This window comes from Alternaria burnsii (assembly GCF_013036055.1).
Source record: "Alternaria burnsii strain CBS107.38 chromosome Unknown 698, whole genome shotgun sequence".
NCBI classification, from domain to species: Eukaryota; Fungi; Ascomycota; class Dothideomycetes; order Pleosporales; family Pleosporaceae; genus Alternaria; species Alternaria burnsii.
This window is the reverse complement of record NW_024066111.1, coordinates 1,381,760-1,404,286: the sequence shown is the minus strand read 5'-3', so window position 1 is coordinate 1,404,286 and position 22,527 is coordinate 1,381,760. Positions and strand designations below refer to the sequence as shown.

Sequence of the window (22,527 nt, the reverse complement as noted above, 5' to 3'; positions counted from 1 at the left end):
AGCTTTCCGCTACCTAGAGCCGTGCCGTCATAATAAACAAGGCTACCCAGTCGGCTTTGCGATTGTTGTTGAATCCCTATCCCCTCTTCTAATCTGTAATTCCTTATACCCCTCCTCCAGATCTTCCAGCTTTTGTTTCTTTGAGGCACCATCCTTGTGAAGCAGCACGCGACAAACCTCATCCCCGATTCCAGCACCAAAACGATACCATACGGCGAGAACGACACAGCAATTGAGGTGACTCAACTACAACTACATTCACAATGTCGAACAAATTGGACGCGATGAAGCCGCAGAGGAAGATTGAGCTCTTTTCAGGCTCATACTTTGCGGCGTGTACAATGGGTGGTATCATCGCGTGCGGGCCTACACATACTATGGTTACCCCGCTGGATCTGGTGAGTTTATTCTCACGTGTCAATTACATTTTGAAGTCGCTGAAGTATTCAAAATGTTTCCGAGGACACACGCGCTGATTCTCACCTCGCAGGTAAAATGCCGCCGTCAAGTCGACTCCAACCTCTACAAATCCAACTCGCAAGCGTGGAAAATGATCTATTCCAAAGAGGGTCTGCGCGGTGTATTCTTTGGTTGGACACCCACATTCATCGGCTATTCCATGCAAGGGGCTGGCAAATACGGATTCTACGAAGTCTTCAAGTACCTGTATGGTGAGAAGCTTGCTCCCGGCGCCCCGCAAACGGTTGTGTATCTCGCTGCCTCCGCTTCCGCCGAATTCCTCGCCGATATTGCCCTATGTCCTATGGAGGCAATCAAGGTGCGGATGCAGACGACCATGCCACCGTTCGCAAACACACTAAGGGAAGGCTGGTCGAAGGTGATCAAGGAGGAGGGCGTTGGCGGTCTTTACAAGGGCCTGTATCCTCTGTGGGCGCGTCAAATCCCATACACCATGGTCAAGTTCGCCACGTTTGAAGAGACTGTCAAGCAAATTTACGGCTTCCTGGGTAAGCCAAAAGAGTCGTACGGAAGTCTACAGCAAACCGGTGTGAGCTTCCTCGGTGGATACATCGCTGGTGTTGGATGCGCGGTCGTCTCGCACCCTGCAGGTATGTCGGAAATGTTTCACGAATATCAGAGAGTAGTAAATGGTAGCTAACATGTGTTAGATGTCATGGTCTCGAAGCTCAACAGCGACCGGAAGGCTGGCGAGGGCGCTGGCCAAGCTATTGGCAGGATATACGGCAAGATCGGTTTCGGTGGTCTTTGGAACGGACTGCCTGTCCGTATCTTCATGATTGGTACTTTGACTGCGTTCCAATGGCTAATTTACGACTCCTTCAAGGTCTACCTTGGTGTAAGTTATTCCCACCGCTGTGTATGTGGGCCTGAAACTAACTTCCAAACAGCTACCTACTACCGGTGGCCACTAAGCCATCTACTACACGAAGAGAGTGCGATAGTCATGGCGTGTAAGGTGTTCTTGGAGTAAGATTAGCGGATGACTACCACTTAATGACATTTAATTGATGAAATTTGCTTCCTGCTACCCGTGGTTGTCAATACCAATCTTATCTGTTCCTACTCACAAGATTGCCCCCTCATCCTAGTCGATATGCATCATTCAATCTAGTATTTTGCGACATCTTATTCTCGTTCCGGAGCTTTACGAGGAGTAGACTCGCAGCTGTCTGCACTTACTGTTTGAATCGTGAGCATAACGCGACTAAAATTCCTAGATTCTTATTCGGCATCGCAAGTCAGCATGCAAAGGCCCCTCCACTCATTTGCATGGCGATACAAAACTGCCCCTCCGCAAATAAAGATGAATCTTTGTCTCTCATTTCACAAACCGCTTGATCATGTATTATCGCACCTATCACATAAGAGTCACTTTTCTCTTGCGCCCTCTGTAAGATCGTCTTCGCAACCATCAAACACCAGACTTCTACCTACACCGAAAGCGAATAGTACTTCTTCATCGATTTAGGTATTTGTTACCTGGTCAGCGAGCATGTTGTTACCTTCAAGATCAAATTCCTACGAAAAGACCATATTGTCAACGCCGATATACCCATCAGACATGCATTCGTCGAAGGGGCGCTATGGAAGCAGGTGGAAGTAAAGCTGACGAACACAAGGTTGAAGAAAGAATAATTTGAAGTAATTTTTAGATTCGAGGAAGTCGGTAAGATGGAGGGAAGATAATAAGATGAGAAGATAAGCGCGGACAGGATACCCAGGGAAAGAGGGACAACTTAGTGGAATGTTCATGGGCATAAGCTGGACTGGCGACAAGCTTGGAATTCTATGATGAAATATGGGAGAAATTAGAGAGACTATCAATAGCAATGTTGCCTATTGACTTGTGCTATTAGCAAGAGAGTAGGAAAAGAACGATAGGCTGGAGTCAGGTTGCAGGCTTTATGTCCAGCACCTTGCTGTATCAATTTTGTGGTGCATCGCAGAACAACTGTTGGCGCAGAAACGATAGTCCTCTATAGCTCGTAAAGGGTGCTGTAAGTATCAATAAGCATGCAACAGCAAAGCTTGAAGGTCTTCGCAGAGTCGCGGGGAGTGGGGAGATGGCAACCCAAATATATAGTGTCTTCACTAAGCCCGCATTTGAGCGACACTCGAGCACTAAGCCCACGCTTAAAGGGCGCCGCGGTCGCTGTCCTCCGCTCGGTGTGATGCGCGTTGCTCCGGACCCGTGAGTATGGTCCCCAATGGTGAGAGGACGTGCGTAGCGGCTATGCAAGGCGAGAGCAGAGAGGGTAATGACACGGCACGTATACTCTGTACGAACTGAAACTCGTTTCGGTGTTCTTCACACAGTAGTAATGTCGGAAGATCTACCACGGGGTATGTCAACCGAGGGGTGATTTCAATCACTTGCGTACGAAGTCATGTCTCGGCTCCATCTCGGTGTAACATTACACGTCCGCTCCACCCTCTACAGTCGCGCCGCTCAACTTACCGCTTTTGGACTCGTCGACAGTAACCCCAAAAGTAACCCACTCTACTCCTTGGTGGCCATTGATCCACTCGATGAGCCTCTCGTGCAGTAGGATGACTTGTGGCTTGCCGCTGACCTGCGGGTGAATACTAATGGGGAGAATGAAGCTCCTGTCGTTGGGGCATCCGCGATACAGGAATTCGAATTGTTCCTTCCATAGGCGTTCGATGACCGCGGTATCTAAGAAGCCATGAGTACTTGGCTGCATGAGTGATAACTGGAAGGGCGGCCAGTCGTCCAGGTGCCAGTTTGCAGGTATCTCAACCACTGCAGACGGCTTCAACGTTGACATGGGTGTCATCCAGTGAGAAGTCGGCTTTGATAGATCGGTCTCTGTATATGTGACGTGATGTGGGGAAGGAACATAGTACGGCTGAGAGTCGTGGTGCATGAAAGAATGATCGTACTCCTGCAGCATTTTGTCAGTCCTTCGTCTGTACCAGAAATTGCGTGCAGGTTTCCGTACGATCCCGAAGTCTTCGAGCTGCTTAATGGTTTATCTACTCGTACTCCAAGCCGGTGCAGTCCAACCGCGCGGCTTCTTGCCTACGATATTTTCCAAGACTTGAATGCTCTTTTCTAGAACGTCTCGCTGCTGCTCTTCACTTAACAAAGACACGGATTCGTGTGTATACCTGGGTAATCAATGTACGAAATCAGCTTATATGTCATATGCATTCCGTACATCAAAGCTCCTACCCATGCAGCCCTATCTCATGTCCTTTCTCAACGATCTTGCGTATTTGTTTTGGAAACACATCTGCAGTATGCGCTGGTGTAAACCATGTCGCCTTGATATTGTACTTGTCGAAGAGTTTCAGGAGACGATCGATGCCTACTGTCGCGCCGAACACACCCCGCGATACGCCAGTGGGATTCGCGGGAGCATCAGTCTTCGTGTTCAGCCTCAACATGCTGTTAGCCCACGATCCAGCAATGCACTCAACAGAACCATTGTACTATCCACTCACCTGTATTGTACGAATCAGTGTCTGTCTAAATGAAAAGAGAGGGCATACTTGTTACTCACGGCATCGATATCAATACCATACAAACAAAGTACGCGTTTCGGCATGATCTTGGGTAGTACCTTCAGGAAGAAAGGATTTCTTAGTCATGAATTGATGTTAAAAAGTGACAACACTCGATAGCAAGGCCATAGCCCCATCTTATCATCAACTCCTTGCCTCATCAAATATTATGGCCTGAAGCGCAGTTGTGCTTGCAACATTGCGTCACATCCGTCCAGGATCATGTCAATGCCGTGTGAGTGGTTCACCATTTACTGATATACTCCGAAATACCGAACAATGGGTAGTGGCAGGGTTTCAATACCGGATGAACTAGCCTGGGGCGGCCCATGAACTGCTTTGGTGCTCCTGCAGCACATTTCGTGTGTACTTGCTCATTTACGGCCTTGTAGCGAGTTATAGACGAAGGAGCGCTTTACGATAGCTCGGAACGGAATTGAGCGCTCGAAAGCGGGGCACGCGTGGGATTGCCGAAAGCGCTACCGTGGAAGGAATGACAGAGGTGGACTCTAACAACGCAGTTCAGGTAGACGAGAACCTGAACCAGTACTTTTTCTTGCCTTCGTCTGGTCTTTGTCGAGTTTGCAATACAGTATGTTGTTCGTGGAGTGCAACGGAACCCCTTACGAAGTAAGTGCAACGCGTGACGTCATCGCTGCTCGTCACCGCCAATGAACGCAGCACCGAGAAGGCGCTCAACGGGATTGTGCTGACCATATTACATAGATCGGCTACCGACATGGTCAAGCTGCCAAGCTACAGATAGCCCGCTGCATCGACTTCTATGCTTGTCTCTTCCTCAAGAACTGCAAGCAAAGATGGCCGCAGGTTCTCCAACACGCGTCAAAGTTCGAACAGCGAGCGAAAGCGCAATGGCCAAATTTCCATACAGAGATGCAAGGCATCGCCGACGGCTCGGGACGCGATTTGTTAGATATCGTGGCCATTAATGTCAGAACTGAAATTAATTTTGGTTTATTCAGCGATGGCTGCACTGCACTCGCATGGCATACCCAAAATCGTGCATGGCTGGCGCAGAATTGGGACGTCAGTTCTACTTGAGTGAACATGCAGCATAGGATGATTGTGTGCTAATCGGACCTAGTGGATGACCGAGCAGCAACAGAATCTGATTGTCACCAAGATTACGCAAGCTACCAAACCCACTATAGTCCAGGTAACGGAAGCAGGGATAATCGGAAAAATCGGCTTCAATAGCAGTGGCGTCGGTACACTGTTCAATGCCATAAAAGTTCATGGCGTCGACTCTATCCGAATGCCTGCCCACTTCGGCCTAAGAATGGCATTGGAAAGCGAAAGCGTCGATGAGGCTGTCCACAAGCTTGAGAGTTTTGGCATGGCCTCTTCAGCCCACATCCTGATAGGTGACCCAAGCAAGTCTCTAGGTCTGGAGTTCACAAAGAGCACTTTCGCCCACGTACTACCAGACTCCGGTTCGAAAGTCATTCACACGAACCATTTGCTTCTAGAGCACCCCGGCGAGACCGATACTGTGTGGCTCAAAGACTCCTTGGACCGGGTCCGCACAATGACTGATAATGCCGAAGCATTAGGTACAGAACCGAGCTGGGAAAGTGTGAGTCGATTGTTCGAAGACGAACAGAATGCCCCAGGGGCAATTTGTAGGGTCGAGACCGAGCAGAGTGGAAGTGGCACGTTGTTCAATATCGTGATAGATTTGAAAAGCAAGAAAGCCGTAGTGAAACTTGGCAGGCCTACAGAAGTACAGGAAATCGTCAACCTAGAGATATGATGTAAATAAACTCCTTGTCCCCTTGGTTGTTATGGGGCTATACGAAGCTCGCGCACTGTGAGAAAGACGTCTAATAACTATTTGCAGGGAAATCTATGATCAACCCAAGTAGTTTTCACTTTACTTTCAATTCCTGGACAAAGACATGGCGCGATTCGTAGTGAGCATGAGTCTTCTGATCTTTATCACGTACCAAATATTGCGACGGGTACGCCTGCCGCGGTTCCCCACTACAACGTGGGGGCTGGATGAGCGTGTTGGCAGTTCAGCGCTCTTGGCGACCTCGATTCAGACCCGGCACGTTGGTAAAAGTGGACGGGCAGTTCCGTGTCGGGAGACCCACGTACTGAATACGCGAGACTACTACACTGAGTTTTGGCGAGTGTAACCTTATAGCTAATCAGTCACATACTGAAAATGGGTTCAGTGACACATGGTGGTACGTATAATTGCAGAACCTAGGAACCAGCCAGGACTGTCAAACTTTGATGGTGACTTTCTAAAAGCTCGAATGGAAAATTTAATCAAGGAAATACTAGAGGACAAGATATCGATCTGTACTAACGCCAAGGGTATTACATTCCCACCAACCGAAAATGCGCACATTCATCAAATACCAAGAGGTTACGACTATTACAACATGTTGCTGGCATGTAGTTGGGATACTCAAAAGCCGGTAAGAGAAAAGCCCCTGTCGAGAAACGCCATAGAGAATTACATTTCCGGTATCATGTCCATGTTATCGTTCAAAGAAAACTCCGCATTCCAGTCAGAAGGCGGCAGATTGTATGAAAGGACGCCAAGCGGGTCTGGAGTATCAGTGATTGAGGTGGTGGGATTGAACACCGTCCAGAGTTGATAGGCTTCGTCGCCTTCCGCGAAAACGCAAGACGGGATTTGGTAATCATACATAGTGCTCGTATCAGATACTGTCTGATGGAGCGTTGGTGGCCGATAGCTCGCTCTCTGTTCCAGAAACTCGAGATATTCTTTCTTGACTGGGAGAAGCAGCCGTTCGTATTCTTCAAAACACCTTTTTGCGGCTGCCCATCGCTCAGAGATGGACAGAAAGCACTTTGAGAAAACATGCATCCACTCTTCAACTTGTTGCCACGAGTAGTTTTGTGCAACTTCTTTCTTGCAACGCTGCAACCCCTGCAGAAATATGAGTGCGCAATCAAAGACATGATGGCACGGATGGAAGACATATTTGATCTTTCCAGCCTCTGCTTCTGATTGTTGGAAATAGCCATCGGCAACCTTGACAGCATTGACCAGGGCGACCATCATCTTCTCCCTGCTTGGATTTGGTATTCGTTGGGAGGACCGATGTAACAATGATAAAATATAAGGGCATGCGATATCCGAGTACAAGCGCATCTCAGTCCATCGCGCGTTCAAGCTGCGATCCTTGTTAGCCTCTGAAGCGGCATATATGTCTCGTTGCCAATCTGCCATGTTATCGATGCAGTGTTGTATCCATTGCTCCAACGAAGAGTATTCCTGAGATATCGGGTCGCCATGCCATAGAACAGAAATGATCTCAGCTTCAATGAGACGGAAGCGGCAGATTATACGCTGCGTAAATTTTGACACCCGTCCAGTAGGCGACATACTAGACTGTGTAATGGCGGTATCATCGATCTCCAACGGAAATGCGACATCTATACGTCCGACGGGGAGGCTTGTAGGGCGTAAGAATATGCAGCAGACTCCAACTTCCATCTCCCACGCGCACCAGAATATACGTCGTCGCATATCGCGCTGATAGGCTGAAACCTTGGCGTCATTCGGCAACTCTTGGTGAAGTCCAAGGTCGATGACTGCTTGGCTGATGAGACCTGTCATGAGCCACAAATCTGCCATCTTAGGATTCAGAAAGATATACTGAGTCAGAAGCAATATAGCCTGTAGTCCAGCAATGTCGTTGGTCGCAACTTCTGGAATCCATTGCATGGCATGTCGAACCAGCTGGTAGGCGAGATCGTTTGCCTTCTGCACGTTGTTCCGCGCGCTTGTAGTTAGCGAGATAGCCATGATAATGCAGACTATGTAGCGATTCCGGAAAGAGTCTTCGTTGGGAGTTGCCGCCTTTTTATGATATATAGAGTTGAAGGCCGTTGTCACATCGTTGCGATGATATATGGGGTATTGCGTAATGACGCGATCTAGATAATTTTGGAGTAGTTTGTTGGCACCAACCTCATCAGGCATGAGGTCGTAGAAGAGGCCCCTAGTTTGTTGGGGATTCAAAATAGATCTAGGGTGGTTTTCGTTCAAATCATTTGACAGAACGGGTCCCTTTTTCGAAGGCAGCCTGGTGCCTTTGATGACGCACTGCAAGAACGGCCGGGCTTTGCAGACACCAAGGAATGAAGGCGTGATGTCTTCCATGACCTGGTTGACGAGGCTATCGGCGAAGGCACATTTTTCTGCACGCCACTGGCCCGGTCTGGAGTCGGGTGTATGAGAATCTGCTGGGGATGACAGAGTGGCACTTGACTGTCCCAACGATGGCAGCGTCGACGGCGTGCTGGTCTGGCCCTCTAGCCGAACAATGTGCGCTTCCAAGAAATCTGCAATGGATCGCGGAGCTTCTTGTTGAGTTGAAGAGTCGAAGCCAACACATTGGACGCTGGCATCAACACAGCGAGTGCAGGCAGGAACTTTGCCATCGCACTTGGTGAAGTCAGTACATGTATGACGTGGATAGAGAAAGCGTGTACCGAGAGTTTACGCTTCCGGCAGCGGGCACAGGCCAGGACGCGGCGACGGACTTTAGTTCGGTTCTGCATGGTAAACCTCGAGCGTCTGGCGTCTATACCACGACGGCGCAGTTGTCATGGCGCAGATAAAGGACGGGCTGGCGGTGGTGGTTGGCGATGGTCAATATTCTCGAACGAGGAACAGGATGCTGGCATGTGAGGGCAGCGGGCACGCGGGATGCAGGCGGCCGGGGTGATCGCTTCTGCATCGGGTCGCCCTAGCAGATAAGATCATCCCTCACTCGCCATCTTCCCAGCCCAGGCGTCCCATTGCGTCTCAGACCATTGTCCCTGACAAGACGACGGCGCGCAATGAACTGTAGTACAGACTCGAGCAGCTGCTAGACTTTGATCCATAGCTGTCACGTCCTTGCAACTACCCGCTCCGATGGCCGCCGCCGCCGCCAGCAGCTCAAACTCCCCCACGCTTGATCTAGATGCTCTGATTCAGGTAACGCCGGCCGTCTCCGCAATTTGACATCGCGCACTTATACTTCCCCAGAGTCTCCCCGCATGTAAGAGATGCCGAGAGTGTCGCCGCGGATGCGACACCTTATTACCGAAGTGCAGGTACATCATTCCTCTGTCCCACCCTGGGCATTCTGCTAACGGGTCAGGCAATGCACAAAAGCCGGCGTGGAATGCATGTTTTACGACCATGGACGCAATGAGCTGCTGCCACGAAGGTGAGCTGACGTGCCTTGTTTTCAAATCCCAACTAAGCACACCGCCAGCTATATCAGCGAGCTGGTAGATCGTGTGCGTAGTCTGTCAAGCGGGAATCCTTCACCAGCAGCTTCGGGTAGCGCTATAGATCATGGCGGATTCGGCACGCAGGTCAAGACTGAGTTCATCGCTTCTGAAATTCCTCGATACGAGCATCACTTTGCCGAAGCCGGAGATAGCTACCGATATCTCGGCGCGGAATCGTGCCTCCTCAAATCACCCAGACTGCACACTGCGCATGAGGTCCGCGGCGAGCAAGATGACGAAGAACTAGACGATTGGCACTACACTAACAAACATTCGCCCGAGAAGCAGTACGAGCTGATGCAACTGTTCCTTGAGACAGTCCAGCCAATCTATCCCATTCTGGATCCATCTCTACGTTATCTTGGACCGGATCTGCCCTGCGACCTCACGTCGACTGAGATGTTCTCGCTGTACATGATATATTCTATAGCATGCTACATCATCCCCAATACTCGCAAAAAGCAACCGCCAGATCAAGACTGGAACCCCACAGGTAGGCTTGCATATCATCAGGCCAATTCTATCAGATACCGCTCTCTCGCGACTCAATACTTCGCAGATGCTATGGAGCACCTCGAGTTAGCAACAATGGACCCAAATATCGACACCATCCGTTCCGTCCTTCTACTTGCCATCAACAGCTCGTTCGACCCAATAGCGGGTAACATTGGTCAGCAGATAGCTCTTGCAGGCCGTCTTGCGTTCGATCTAGAGTCAAAAAGCACACTGCAAGAGCTTGGTCCGGACGATGTCCAAATGCTCCGAGCGATGCACATGACTATATTCTGCCTTGAAAATCAGATTGCATCTACACTAGACAGGCCGGCATTGTTTCCAGAACCGGTAAGCTTACTCGTCGAGCACGAACCGCAGGACAAGACTCATGACTTGCAGGAAGAAGATTTGTGTTTCGACAAGGAAAAGCCCGCCGAATATCTTTGCTCCTTGTATCGTATGCAGAATCGTTTTCGCAAGGGTGACCACCTTGCGAAAGAGAAGGTTAAGAAGCTACTCCCACTCTTCGATGAGAAAGACGAGTTGCTTCCTGTCATACGTATAACCTTGCACATCACGCATCTGTTGCTAAATCCTTGCTGGGGGAGTGCGTGGCATGTGCTGTATGTGAAGCTCACATGTGCTGAGGGATTTGATGCTGACTATCACAAACAGAGAAGCTGTAGTAAGCTTCGGTGGCATCCACGTCTTCGTCACACCACACTGGGTTTACCGAGCAGGCACGGTGCTCATCCAGAACATGCCTGCAATCTTTGGTGGTAACCTCATCCAACTGTATTCAAATGCGCTTCTCGTTCTCGAACTTTCTTCCTGGCGGTGGCCGAGCTCCGCTGCTCTCTCCGCGTCGCTGGTCGACCTCATGCAGCATATGAAAACGAAGTACCGGCCAGACTGGTCCGACAAGCTTCAACAAGGCGACGTAAGAATATGACCTCTGGCTAGTTGCGACGGCATGCGAATCCCATATTTCCTTTCTCATGGACCTAATGAAATCTTCAGATGTCCTCTTCGTCCGCTGCGGAAAATTTACGAAAAACCCATTCTAAGGGTCCGGGAGATGTCGACATCGTCCATCGCGGTTCCCGAGAAATGCCTCCAACTCCAGATTCCTGACACTAGGGAGCTCTTACCACTCTCTTTTGACGGATTTCCTACACTTTTGGCGAGGAGTGTTCGAGCTGTCCTATACGAACTGAGAGAGTAACCAATAGGGCGGTTGGATACATGTGTCATTGCAGATATGGGTACCTGCCTGCAACACACATCTTTGCGCATCGCACAATGAAGCTTCAGATGAAGAAACAACTGTTAAGAGGATACCCTTGATTTATGATATGACACAAGGCGTGTAACTTTGACATCTATGGCATTGGAGCCCTATAACTACGCGGCTACGAAGTGAAGATACTTCGATTCACGTTGAGGATTGAAAAGACATTTTACGGCATAGGAATGGAGAGAGGAGCTCATATGTACAGCTGGTGTTGACTTTGAGTTCTCATATTTTAAATTAGGCCCAGTGAATATAACGAGAGTAGTGGGTATTGTGCTACAGAAAACATTACAACAACCAAGTTAGTTACGAGGCTCAAACTTAATCACCAAATGGTCATTTGACAACGGTATCAATGAGGCCAACCCTTAATGCTCATCCGGTGACTCATAAGATTGTTCAGTGTGGTGCTGTGATGAGAATTTGGAGAGTAAATGAATATATGTTTGGCGGCTGAATATCTCCATGTCATGAGTTGTAGCTACATCTCCTTCAACCTCACTTCTCTGAACGCCAGTCTTTTGATCTGTCGTCTAGGTTGGTAGGCATTTCGGGTAACATGCCAATTGCCTTGATGTTCTCGTACAAACTCAATGCAGCGAGAGTTTTTGCATCCCGAGCACCTTCTCGCCAGAGCATGTGCAACGGAACTAACTTGAGCTTGATTTTCTCACCCTCTTCCGCGAGACCCGTTGCCTTACCTTTAAGATCTTCCAGGTGCTCACGCTTGAGACGCTTCTGACAGAGGTAGAGTGTGATGAACTCGTCGCAAGCACCAGGACTGGGGTACATGGCCTTTTCCAGTGATTCAGCTGCAGGGGGGTATTCGGACGATGCTCCTTCTAGCGCAAGCTTCGTCATGTCTAGTAGCTCGCTTTCCTTCAACTCAAGTCCCGTTTCTTCTTTGATCTCCTTCGCGGCTTTTCCAGCGAACGAATCTTGCTCGTCATCTAACATTCCTGCAGGTATCTCTGTGAAGGCCAAAGACGAGGCTGCTACCCGAGGCTGAACGGTGAGTATGACTTGTTTCTCATCTTCTCCTTCTGCACCTTCAGGTTGTACAATGAACTTCCGACCAGTTAGTTGAATTCAAGTGCTTCGGATGACACTAGACTCACGAGGACAGCCACACTACCACCTCGTAAGAACACCGCCCCAGGTGTCCAATTCTTTTCATCATCCGGGTCGTCATTTCTGACCTCACTTTGGAGTTTTACAAACCCCAGTTTCCCTTCGTTGAACCAGTCGGCGGCCTCTATATCCAGTTTTCTTAGTCGGTAAGGATTTGAATGGAACGGATGCAGTTCGTCTTCTTGAGCATCAAGGGTTTGGAGAAGCTTGACAAACCAGTTTCTCAGAGCTGGAAAGCCAAAGCCTGGCTCTCCGTCCTCTGGAGTGTCAGGAAGAAGCTTTTTGAACTGGTCTGTCGAAAGGTTCCATGGCAGGTAGACTGATACTGGTGGAGTCAGGGTCTTGCCGTTGAACTCATTGATGGTCAGAGCCTTTTCGCGTTCCTTGGCAGGTCGCAGGTTCCCGTGGCAATCGTCTACTTTCATAGTGCTAGACTTTGTCTCTAGTTGGAGTGTGAGGAATTGTATTGGACGAGTGTAAGAAAGACAACGGTGACAGAGTGTTTATATATTTGAAGCTGAGAGTCACTGACAGCTCTGAGCCATGAGCTGTTGGCACCGGCATTCAACTGGTCAAGTACAACGTATCGTGTAACCAGCCAAGACTGTATTACCAAGTATCACAACGAATAAGCGGACAGTCGAGCTTTGCATGCAGAGAAGCTGTCAGTCCAAGTCAATGCTGATCTTAAGGTGTGTCTCGCCGCGGGGATGGCTTTGCGCTAGGTCCACTTGCCCCGTTCAGCCCCACAGCATCATGCACCTGCAAGGGCCGACCGCGGAACGTGGAGTAGATGCGCGCCACCACCAAACTTGGCGCCACTGTTTACTCCTTCACCACGTCTCAAGCATTGGGCCTTTCTTAGTCTTTGATCCTTGCTCTCTGCCTTGGATCTCACATCTTCATCCCAGCTCGGCTCTACACTGCCTAAACATCAGGCCCGCTCATAATGGGAACTCTGACCGCAGACTGCCCACGTCTGGAGACACACTGTCCACACAAGCTTGCCACAAGCTGCCGGTTGACATCAACGCCGAATTGCTGCGCTTGTGCCGACGAGAGAGTGCATTCCAGGACATATCGCGTGTATATTGACGGAGTGGGCTTCGTGAACCAAGGGACGAGATGGCAAGGCTATTGCTGGTTCTGTAAAGGTACGACACTACGCAACACCATTTCGAATGGCAACATCGTAGACTGATATCGAACTAGAGTTCTGGACTAACCGCCTTGCCGCTACCGACCCGCCCCTCGACATCTCTCAGACACGCATACCAGAGATACCTGACCAGACCGAGTTCCTGGAACGATGGTGGGAGTTTCACCAAGGGTATCGCATCGCAAAACTACCGGATGGCACCGAGCAGCGTATGCCTGTAATCGGGGAACCGTTCAGGGAGGTCAGCCCCGGCTTTCTTCCGCGTACGCTAGATCAATTGAGGGCAGGAGTAGAGAACGATGCCAGTAGACTAGAAAACAGGCTCCAGAGAAGACGATTGTCGTCGGAACAAGAGCGACCAGAGCAGCCACATCAGAGTCTCGAAGATGCGCTAGACAGTCTCCTACAAGAGGTAGTGGAAGAAGTCTCCAACACGGAGCCCACGGCACCAACGGAACCACGAGCTTCGATAACACCTCAGATACAAGAAGACCCGTCAGAGCCCCCGCGACCAATGACACGACGACAAGCGCAACAACAACGTCGACGAGAGCACTTTGCACGCGTTTTCGGCTCTCGCGAGGACGTGGAGCAGGACGACTACGAGTCACCGCTTACACAGATGTACACACGAGCCTTCGACCGCCAACGTCAGGCCGATCAACGAAGAGCAGACGGCACGGATACCGCGCCTCCGCTCGACGGGCTGTCACCACAAGATCGACGAGAAATCGAAGAACAGTTGTTATGGGGAGTAATGCGAGAGTCACAGTCACTATCAGAGAGTCTAGAGCCAGCGAGTCAAGTCTGGAGTTATGCACCCCGGTGGCAGAGTCTTGGAGAGGACAACTATGCTGAATTGGAAGCGCACGAAGCTCACAGAGCGCAAAACGACCATCTTGCACAGCCATTGTTAGCCAATCCTGAGCTTGGCTCCAACATCACAACGGCTATCCCTGGATTACTCTCTCAGTTGAACTCCATGGACGCGGCTGACGCACCGAGTCCTGAACTAGTGATGAACCAAATGCGTGCTCTGCGTCTTGAAAGTCGCTTCACAGAGGCGCGTGCATTCTTGCGCGCTGCCCGTCCGCCTTCACCTCCACCCATGTCGCTGGACAACCAGCCCGATCGGCCGGCACCCAAGACAGAAGAAGAGATGACCAAAACCCTCGCGTGCCAGGTGTGCTATCAGCAGATTGCTGATATAGCTGTGCTGCCTTGCGGCCACATGGTTATGTGCCAGTGGTGCGCTGACGTAGTTGTTCCCATCAAGCATGGCCATATTCCTGCGCGGCCGACCAAGTGCCCTATGTGTAGGAAACAGGTGAAGCAGAGGTTCAAGATACATACCGGTTAAAGTGGTTGTACGAACATTATGATATGACGAAAGCAATGATACCACTATCCATTTAGACGTCAGCTGCATAGACAATAGGCAGAAAATATGCCAAATCTAAATTCTAGTCTCTGGCTCGAGGTGTCTACAAAAGCTTGCCTTGACCGCCATTCCCTTGTTCTCTCTTCTTCTAAATCGCGTCTACCCCTCGTTCAACTGACGCCAGTATGGCTTTCAGAGCAGAAGTACTACAGAGTGGTACATTTGGATCTTACTGGACATGGAAATGCATTATGAGCCAGAGATATTACGCGAGCTCTGTTTATGCTGACAACGCCAATGTCTTGTTGGACATCAATCTCACGTCTCTAAGCGTGTTGGCACAGAAGCATCTCCGATCTGTCATCTTCTGGAGTGAGGTTGGATCGGGCGATTCCTAGGATTGGCTTTGTCCGCCCGTTTCATTGAATGCTGATAGTCGATATGTGGTGTATCTTGGACCGAGGCATAACATCAGAGACCGCCGTAGATGGCAAAGGAAGACAATATGAGCACCAGGGTGTTGATAACGGCCCAGACAAAAGGTATCCAGGTAGACATTTCGAAGTATCCCGCCTGATATACACCTCCTAGCCTGATTGCAGTCAGTATGCGACGCGATAGACATGGCAGCAGATCTCGACTCACAGTCCGCCAACGATAGCACCCGCAACAAGTGCTTCAACGCCTCCAACAAAGCTGAAAACGGGCAGGGCGATCCATATTAATTTCCAGTTGCGCCATTGGACTACACATGCCCATAGTGCGGTGATGAAGTGTATACCGCCAACCAAGAGCAGTGTCCAGTACACGGTAAAGCGAAGGATGTCGTCGGGGCGGTATAGGTAGAAGGACTGGGTGGTACCAGCGGGAAGAGGCCAGTAGAGGGATGGGAAGGGCGGTGTGGTGTAGCCGAGCGGGACCGCCGAGTCGACGCGTTGAATGAAGCTGGGGAAGATATCGTTAACTACCATGGCCGAATAGTGGGGAAGAATCGTCTTCAGTCCCATGTGAAGTCTGGGGCCATGGCCAGGGGACGCGCGAAGGGTGGATGCAGGGTCCAGCGAGGGCTTACCTCATCTATACGGCATAGCTATGATGCGCCCTGTATACTTCTGCGCGTAACACTAGGGGTCGTAGGATCGTACGATACTAAAGGCCGTTGTTTTGCAAGTTAATGCTTGTGACGTCGATCCCCGAGTGAAGGTCAACGGCCAAAGCCCGAGCTTAGCTCAACCTCGGCTGGACGCGAGCCGCAATCAACACCAGCCATCGCATCTCCAACATCTCCATGCGCATCTTCTGGTAGCCTGTCGCGGGCTTTTCGGGTTCAACATGGTCGTCGATCGCCTCTTGTCCACGCTGTTGCGCTCGCTGCAGACATACACGGATCAACAGGACACGCCGCGGTACGCATCGCGAGTCCCTATTCGCATTGCGCCTACTAACTACCACAGGCTACTGGGAACCGCGTCCTCGCTCCTCACCACGCTCGGCAATCCCCACAACCTCAGTCTTCTGACTTCACATCTCCTCACCGCGCCGGCATTATGGGACCGCCCCGATGGTGTCCGAACGCCCCTCCGCATGCTGTCCGTCTTTCACGCGGCCGTCACGACCATCGTCAACCACCACAACGACGTGCGACATAACAAAGCAGCCAAACTCGCGCCAGGTCAGACGCCAATAGGAGGAGGCTTATCGCTGGACGAATGGGTACGCGCCGTCGTCGCAGGAGCCGACGACCGGAGCCGACGATGGAAGCACTTGGTCGTTCTTACAGGCCTGTTGATAGGTATAGGGAGCCTGGAAGAGCAGGGAATGGACCTCTATTGGGCATCCGCCATGCGAAAGAGAGTGGAAGCGGCATTGGTCCGGGCGACAAACCTCGCTTTGGTCCAAGTCAGGGAACGCTCCGAGGCAGATGGATTAGGAGGCCAGACAATAACGCTGACCCTCAACCACGCCTTCGGATGCATCGGCCATTTAGAAAGGACACAGATTGATTACGACCTGCTACTTCCAGTGCTTATCGGGACGGCATTCTACTCCAACGAAGGCTTCCAATCCGCCTACTTCCTCGGGGGCTTGGACCTCGACGTGCGGACAACTCAGTCAGGGAAGCTAGACTGGAGTGTAAGTGGCCGTGCATCATGATACCGACGTCTGCTAACCATGTATAGCCGCATTCGAGTTCCTACAGACAGGTCGAAGTCATCATGAATAGGCCACTGGTATCGTCTATGGGGCCCCTTTCACGCCTCATCGCACACTCTGTCGAGAATGTCAAGAATCCATGGATCATCCAAACCATGATGGACGACCTCGCTAGCTTCTCTCGCGCTCTTACCACACAATGGCGGCAGACCAAGTTGTCGGATATCGAGCCTTCCGAAGAGGCAGCCAATCTGGAACAAGAGGCGCTTCACAAGACCACTCCCCAACTGTGGAATTTGCTCAAGGCGGCTCTCTTTGCTACTACTATCATACTGCGAGGCGTCTTCACACGAACATTGGCTGATAAAGCACTGGCTGGTGATGCCATCGCCCCTATGCTAGCTTCGCAGGCCTTGCAAACCCTGCGGCATCTCTACTTCATCACATCCCGGCTCGGCCCTGCATCCTTCTCCCAACATACCTTTGTCTACCTTACAGCGATAGACATCCTTTCTGCGTACCCCAGTCACGCCGACAAGCTTCTCAAAACTATCGCGCCTCAACATCTTGGGCAGATACCAAGCCACCCTCTTGACCGTATACTGGACCTCTACTTTCTCAATACAGCAGAACACTTCACTCTCGTACTATCGCCGGCCACAAACGAGGACTTGCTGGTCGCGTCAGCTGTGCCATACCTCGCAGCTGGCGAGAATCGTCATATGTTGCCAGTATTCGAAGCGGCTCACAGCGTCATGCTCGCTGTCTTGTCTGCTCCACAATCTGCTGAGATCACCGCGAAGCACCTCCCTTTCTATATCGATGCGCTGTTCAGTGTCTTCCCACATAACTTGTCACCACGTCAGTTCCGCCTAGCTTTCAAAACCTTGATGCGTGTCACAGCTCCTCCCTCTACTCTATCCGCAACCCACCCAGATCTTCCAGCTACGTTATTGGAACTAGTCTTTCACCGTGCGCTCAACGCTCCTACTCAGCCACTGCCGCCTGATTCTGTTGCATTGGCCCTGCAAGGGTCGGACGCACCACCCCCTGCCCTCTCGGAACAGGCAGTGCTCGCGTTAACCCTTATCGATGCCTTGCCCTTTCTCCCTATATATCTGCTTGAAGAGTGGCTGCCTCTATGCGCAGAACTCCTCAACCAGATCAACGACGATGAGATGCGAGAAAACGTCAAAGCGCGGTACTGGGAAGTGCTAATCAGTGGCGAGATGGATGCAGAGCGTAGCGGCATTGCTGTAAATTGGTGGACAACCAGAGGTGGCAGAGAGCGAGTACTCTATGGGAGAGAAGAGGACTACAACATGATGAGTGGAGCGCTACCTGTTGAAGAACGACATGTGCGGGAGAGTAAGCTGTAGGACTATGATACCCCAGATCCAAATTATGAAAGCCAATCCCACAAACGCCTCTGGAAGCTTCTAAACGTGCCAATGGACAAACTGGTGTATTGCTTCAGACGAAACGACAGGTCGAATCGTATGCAAGCGCCCGTCAAGGTCAGTGCTCTGCTCCATGGCAACAAACAAACGGATGATACCAACCGCCTGAGTTGAGCTCTCTCTCCTCCTCGTTCCTTTGTCTGAACACAAATATTGATATGTACTCAATCGAGCAAGATGCATAGCGGCACAAAGGATCGTTACGTATCCAACCACGGGGGCATGCACCAACGCAAGTCTGGTGCACCGAGTCGACCTTCAACCTTTAAAAGCATCCCCATTCGAAACGCTGCATCATCTTCAAAATCTTGTAATGGCAGTCCAAAAACAAGCCCGCCGAACTTGATACCTCGCTCCCCAAGAACTTTTCGAAGCCATTGACCTGCCACTTTTGGCACCAGAACGGACGGTGCAGCAAGCGAGATGTCGATTGTGCGTACGCTCACTATGACACGGGCTTCATATCTAGCGCGCCTGTCACTCCGCTCGGAGGTATGCATAAGCTTACCCGAACTCCCATAAAGCAACACCTGACTAAGCAAAATGACAGCTTCCGAAGCCTTCGCTGGCAGAAACATCGACAAGTACACCAAGGGACTAGACACGCCCATGCCATTGCTGGCCGATCTACAGAAGCGGGAGAATATTGTGGCTGGATGTGAAGCAGAACTGGAAGAGCGCCAACGGACCCTCAGGCGACAAGAGGACGAGGTGAAAGATCGGGAGAGTACAGTTTTCCGGCGGGAGATTGAAGTAGATGAGAAGGAGAGGAACGTAGAGAGGACGACGGCGAGCTTGGTGCGTAAGAGGAGAGAACTCAAGATATTGGAGAAGAGCATCAAGAGGAGGGAAGAGGCTTTGAGAGAGAAGATGACTTGAAAAGTGGATGTAGGTCGAGGTTGAGGCTGGAAGAAGGGATGTGCAGTGTTTCTTTAACGAACCTCGTGATGTCACTCTCCGGTCCACATTTTCTTTATTATACAAGATGATCTACTCTAAAGCTGTCTATACTTATATGGAATCGTGGCGTTTGTGTCATTCAGCGTCTTATCTTTAGTCATGCAACTCGACGTTAAGCAGCACGCCCATTACAGTGTTCTCGCTCTAATGCGCCTCATACCACACAGCTCCATCATCTAGTGTTCGTTTTTCCTTTAACCATGTCCAAAGAGACAATGTGATAGAGCTACGGATCTGGCCAATCCACTTCATACGCCTGAGAACCAACTATGAAGTCTGGGCGGGCGGGAGTATTGTGGAGGTCCTGACCAACGGAACAGGCTAAGATACCATCTTGTACCTCGTGACATGTCGTAATTTGTCCTTTTTAGTGAACTCAGGGAGACCATCCATGACATTTTCGTTCTGCATCGAGGTGGTTATTTGTCGAATGGGTTTTTCTCATACCCTATCTCAAGTAAAGATGAAGGTTTCGATACTTTCCGTCCTACCATCAAACCTGTTACTCTCTGTCCGTCCGTCATGTCTTTGGTTCTCAGTCCATCCATCATATCTACCGGTTCCTGTCCGCCCATCGAATTTCTTTCCCTCCTGTAGCACAATCCCCCCTTCCTCATCCACAATATGGCCTGCTCCCAGTTCCCTAAGATACCCTTCCTGTTCCGGCTTCGACACCATGGTTGCCATACTCGCCGAGCCCGTACCCGTCGATCTCCACCATGAACCGTCTTTCTTAACACTGGATGCCGTACCGCGGCTGGATCCATACATACTCGCGGCCACCTTGAAGTAATGCGTAAAGAATACTTTGAGAGCCGGTGCACTAGCACATATAGCCCCCAGTTGAATCTCCAACATGCAGAGAAGCCACGCAGGCCATGACTCCCAGGTCGAATCGTACAATGGGTCGTTGAAGATGCGGTAGACGTAGTAAGAACGAACACCCGCGACGATGCAGACTAGGTAGCCGAGAGCGAAGATGGCACCTAAAGCAATCTTCTGGCGACGAGGGATTTGCAGGTTCCAGTATAGGATTGTAGGAAGAAAAGCGGCAACGGCATCCTGCACTGCGCTGATTATGCTCGCTGATAGCAGATCTGCATATTCGTTGACCCAACAGTGGTATGAGTATCCTGCGATTTGCCTGGCGATGTCGAACTGATACCAGAAGGCTTCAAAAGGTGTGCAAGCTGTGAAGAGCACGACGACGAATGCAATGCAGAAAATGCCGATGGCGATGATGTTAATCCAGGTCGCGATCCGAAAACTTCGGGTTATAGAGCGCGAGTCGAGGCGGCGGTAGAAAAGGAGGATGGAAATCTTGATCATTCCACCGGACACAATGTACAAGAGGTAGAGGATGAAGGTTATCTTGCGCTCAGGGACGTACATGTTTGGATGGACGTCCCATATGTGGCGATTGAAGTCGTACTTTTCGGTTGCTAGATATCACTATTAGGAAGCTTGTTGAATGAGCTTGTACGTTGTTCTTAACGCACCTAGACATACTACGATAGTAAGTCCAATTGTTGGTATCTTTACACCATGTGTTAGTCCATGTATATATGGATTTTGTCCCTGTGAGGAACACATACCATTGCAGCCATTATAATCCAGTCATCGAGCCCTGCGTTCCTTTGTATGATAGCTCTTGCCCACATTCTGGCTCCCACTGTGACAAGCATGACGGATCCCAGAGCACATGATGTAATGAGGACGGCTTTGGAACGAGTAACGGGATCATCGTAGTTCGGAAGCGGCCACTTGGCAAGCACCGAGATAGGAGGAAGGAGACCACTCGATCCACTTCCATTAGGACTGTACGCCATATCGATTTCTTTTGTAGAGAATCCTCAATAGGATTACCCCAGCCTAGGAAGCCTGGTGGGGAAATGTATTTAAACGTTCGTGATACTTGCAGATATTTGGCGTTCAGCGTGACAGCGCCATATAGAGAACGAGAAAACCCCGGAACCCAGATACTCAAAAGAAATAAAGAAAAGGTAGACGGGTGTAGTTGATGAACAATCCCCAGCCATCGCGGGACAAGGAAAGACCCTATACTAGCTCATGTAAGACCAAAACCCTTCCTATTCTCCACGTGAGCCAGACCATGCTGATTTTCTGTACAAAGTTTGGCCACCTCTTCCAAAGGCCGTCAACAACATGCAGTGGCGGCTGAGGAAACCGAAACAGAGTCAGGTACCAAACAGTAGGTCGCTGCACCTCTGTGGACCATGCAGCCGTTCGTTGACGGTTGCGGATCTGGAGCATCGTCTAGCTCGAGAGCTACCATCGGAGCCATGACTTGTTCGGGGAACCGATGGCCGCGACTGTCAAAGTACCGTGCCGCAGATTAACCAAAGTTTGGGGTCATCCGAGGAGGGGACGGACGCGTCGCTCGGCCGAATCTGTGTGGCGCGGATCCGCGACATAGGCGACAAGAGAAGACATTCGAAGAGCGGGTGAGATATTGCGGGAGATGAGAGGGTTGGACTGCAGCGAGATTGATTGTGGGTAGCTGAGTCATGGATGATGTGAGCGATGGAGACTGCACTTGGCTTGCAGGTGAGTTGATCAACGGCAGGATGGACGGTTAGGCTAGGCACAACTTCAAGGCATCAGCGTTACCTCACGTGGCGTTAAGGTTTATTTAAGAACCATACATCTTGCTGCTGACTTGCTTTCTCTTCAAAGCTGTTGATAACACTTCGTGGGCCGATCCGTAGGATGGGAGTTCCGCAGTTCCGGCACCCAGGCAAGGATGTCTCCATTCAAAGCTGGATGTTCAGTATAAACCCATGCAAGATCTCGGTGATGAGTGATCAGATGGATCGTGCAGCAGGCCTCCGAGGCCGTGCTAACGCACGCGCCGACGATCTCCGCCCGCTGCAGGTCACCAAACCTTAAAGCCGTACGAAGCACACCGGCGAGACCTAGTCTACGAAATACTCAACCTTATATTTCCCGTACGGGTGGTGTACCCAGAGGGCAACATGTCGCAAGATTTTGTAGCAGCTGAAGTTGGATTACGGACCAAATTTTTTGAATACCATATTGCCAGTGGGATACACTGTAATTGTAGTCTGTGAGGAAGTAAAGAGATATCTGTGCGAAGACAATAGAGTGTATAACTTCTCCTTTCCCCAGCAACAGTCCGAAACACAAACGAAACAATGTGGCTGATAAG

The 22,527-nt window shown here is 50.5% G+C and overlaps 10 protein-coding genes across 10 annotated transcripts; 5 read left to right on the top strand and 5 right to left on the bottom strand.

The window, feature by feature from the left end:
- Positions 1–263: 263 nt before the first annotated feature.
- On the top strand, positions 264–1,453 carry GT037_004640 (mitochondrial carrier; the record flags this gene model as incomplete). Its single annotated transcript, XM_038929687.1, has 4 exons — positions 264–398; positions 491–1,070; positions 1,131–1,322; positions 1,371–1,453. The coding sequence occupies 4 exons, from the start codon at positions 264–266 to the stop codon at positions 1,451–1,453; spliced, it is 990 nt and encodes a 329-aa protein (XP_038787959.1).
- A 1,444-nt stretch (positions 1,454–2,897) lies between these two features.
- On the bottom strand, positions 2,898–4,055 carry GT037_004639 (glucose 1-dehydrogenase; the record flags this gene model as incomplete). The annotated part of the gene is made up of 4 exons (XM_038929686.1): positions 2,898–3,389; positions 3,531–3,615; positions 3,680–3,895; positions 4,000–4,055. 4 exons carry the CDS (start codon positions 4,053–4,055, stop codon positions 2,898–2,900), a joined length of 849 nt encoding a protein of 282 aa, XP_038787958.1.
- Positions 4,056–4,605: 550 nt separating this feature from the next.
- Positions 4,606–5,785, top strand: GT037_004638 (uncharacterized protein; the record flags this gene model as incomplete). The annotated part of the gene is made up of 3 exons (XM_038929685.1): positions 4,606–4,641; positions 4,738–5,058; positions 5,117–5,785. The coding sequence occupies 3 exons, from the start codon at positions 4,606–4,608 to the stop codon at positions 5,783–5,785; spliced, it is 1,026 nt and encodes a 341-aa protein (XP_038787957.1).
- A 714-nt stretch (positions 5,786–6,499) lies between these two features.
- Positions 6,500–8,580, bottom strand: GT037_004637 (gal4-like transcription factor; the record flags this gene model as incomplete). The annotated part of the gene is made up of 2 exons (XM_038929684.1): positions 6,500–8,464; positions 8,512–8,580. 2 exons carry the CDS (start codon positions 8,578–8,580, stop codon positions 6,500–6,502), a joined length of 2,034 nt encoding a protein of 677 aa, XP_038787956.1.
- A 358-nt stretch (positions 8,581–8,938) lies between these two features.
- On the top strand, positions 8,939–10,932 carry GT037_004636 (uncharacterized protein; the record flags this gene model as incomplete). Its single annotated transcript, XM_038929683.1, has 7 exons — positions 8,939–9,001; positions 9,053–9,120; positions 9,168–9,236; positions 9,285–10,146; positions 10,198–10,421; positions 10,474–10,738; positions 10,819–10,932. The coding sequence occupies 7 exons, from the start codon at positions 8,939–8,941 to the stop codon at positions 10,930–10,932; spliced, it is 1,665 nt and encodes a 554-aa protein (XP_038787955.1).
- Positions 10,933–11,590: 658 nt separating this feature from the next.
- GT037_004635 (uncharacterized protein) lies at positions 11,591–12,648 on the bottom strand (the record flags this gene model as incomplete). Its single annotated transcript, XM_038929682.1, has 2 exons — positions 11,591–12,160; positions 12,211–12,648. The coding sequence occupies 2 exons, from the start codon at positions 12,646–12,648 to the stop codon at positions 11,591–11,593; spliced, it is 1,008 nt and encodes a 335-aa protein (XP_038787954.1).
- A 524-nt stretch (positions 12,649–13,172) lies between these two features.
- Positions 13,173–14,742, top strand: GT037_004634 (uncharacterized protein; the record flags this gene model as incomplete). Its single annotated transcript, XM_038929681.1, has 2 exons — positions 13,173–13,377; positions 13,436–14,742. The coding sequence occupies 2 exons, from the start codon at positions 13,173–13,175 to the stop codon at positions 14,740–14,742; spliced, it is 1,512 nt and encodes a 503-aa protein (XP_038787953.1).
- A 492-nt stretch (positions 14,743–15,234) lies between these two features.
- On the bottom strand, positions 15,235–15,833 carry GT037_004633 (uncharacterized protein; the record flags this gene model as incomplete). The annotated part of the gene is made up of 2 exons (XM_038929680.1): positions 15,235–15,355; positions 15,409–15,833. Coding segments are annotated over 2 exons (546 nt in total), but the record flags the coding sequence as incomplete, so codon positions are not given.
- A 262-nt stretch (positions 15,834–16,095) lies between these two features.
- GT037_004632 (uncharacterized protein) lies at positions 16,096–19,256 on the top strand (the record flags this gene model as incomplete). The annotated part of the gene is made up of 5 exons (XM_038929679.1): positions 16,096–16,169; positions 16,218–16,896; positions 16,944–18,275; positions 18,698–18,869; positions 18,928–19,256. 5 exons carry the CDS (start codon positions 16,096–16,098, stop codon positions 19,254–19,256), a joined length of 2,586 nt encoding a protein of 861 aa, XP_038787951.1.
- A 534-nt stretch (positions 19,257–19,790) lies between these two features.
- On the bottom strand, positions 19,791–21,166 carry GT037_004631 (uncharacterized protein; the record flags this gene model as incomplete). Its single annotated transcript, XM_038929678.1, has 3 exons — positions 19,791–20,779; positions 20,837–20,873; positions 20,933–21,166. 3 exons carry the CDS (start codon positions 21,164–21,166, stop codon positions 19,791–19,793), a joined length of 1,260 nt encoding a protein of 419 aa, XP_038787950.1.
- Between the last annotated feature and the right edge of the window lie 1,361 nt (positions 21,167–22,527).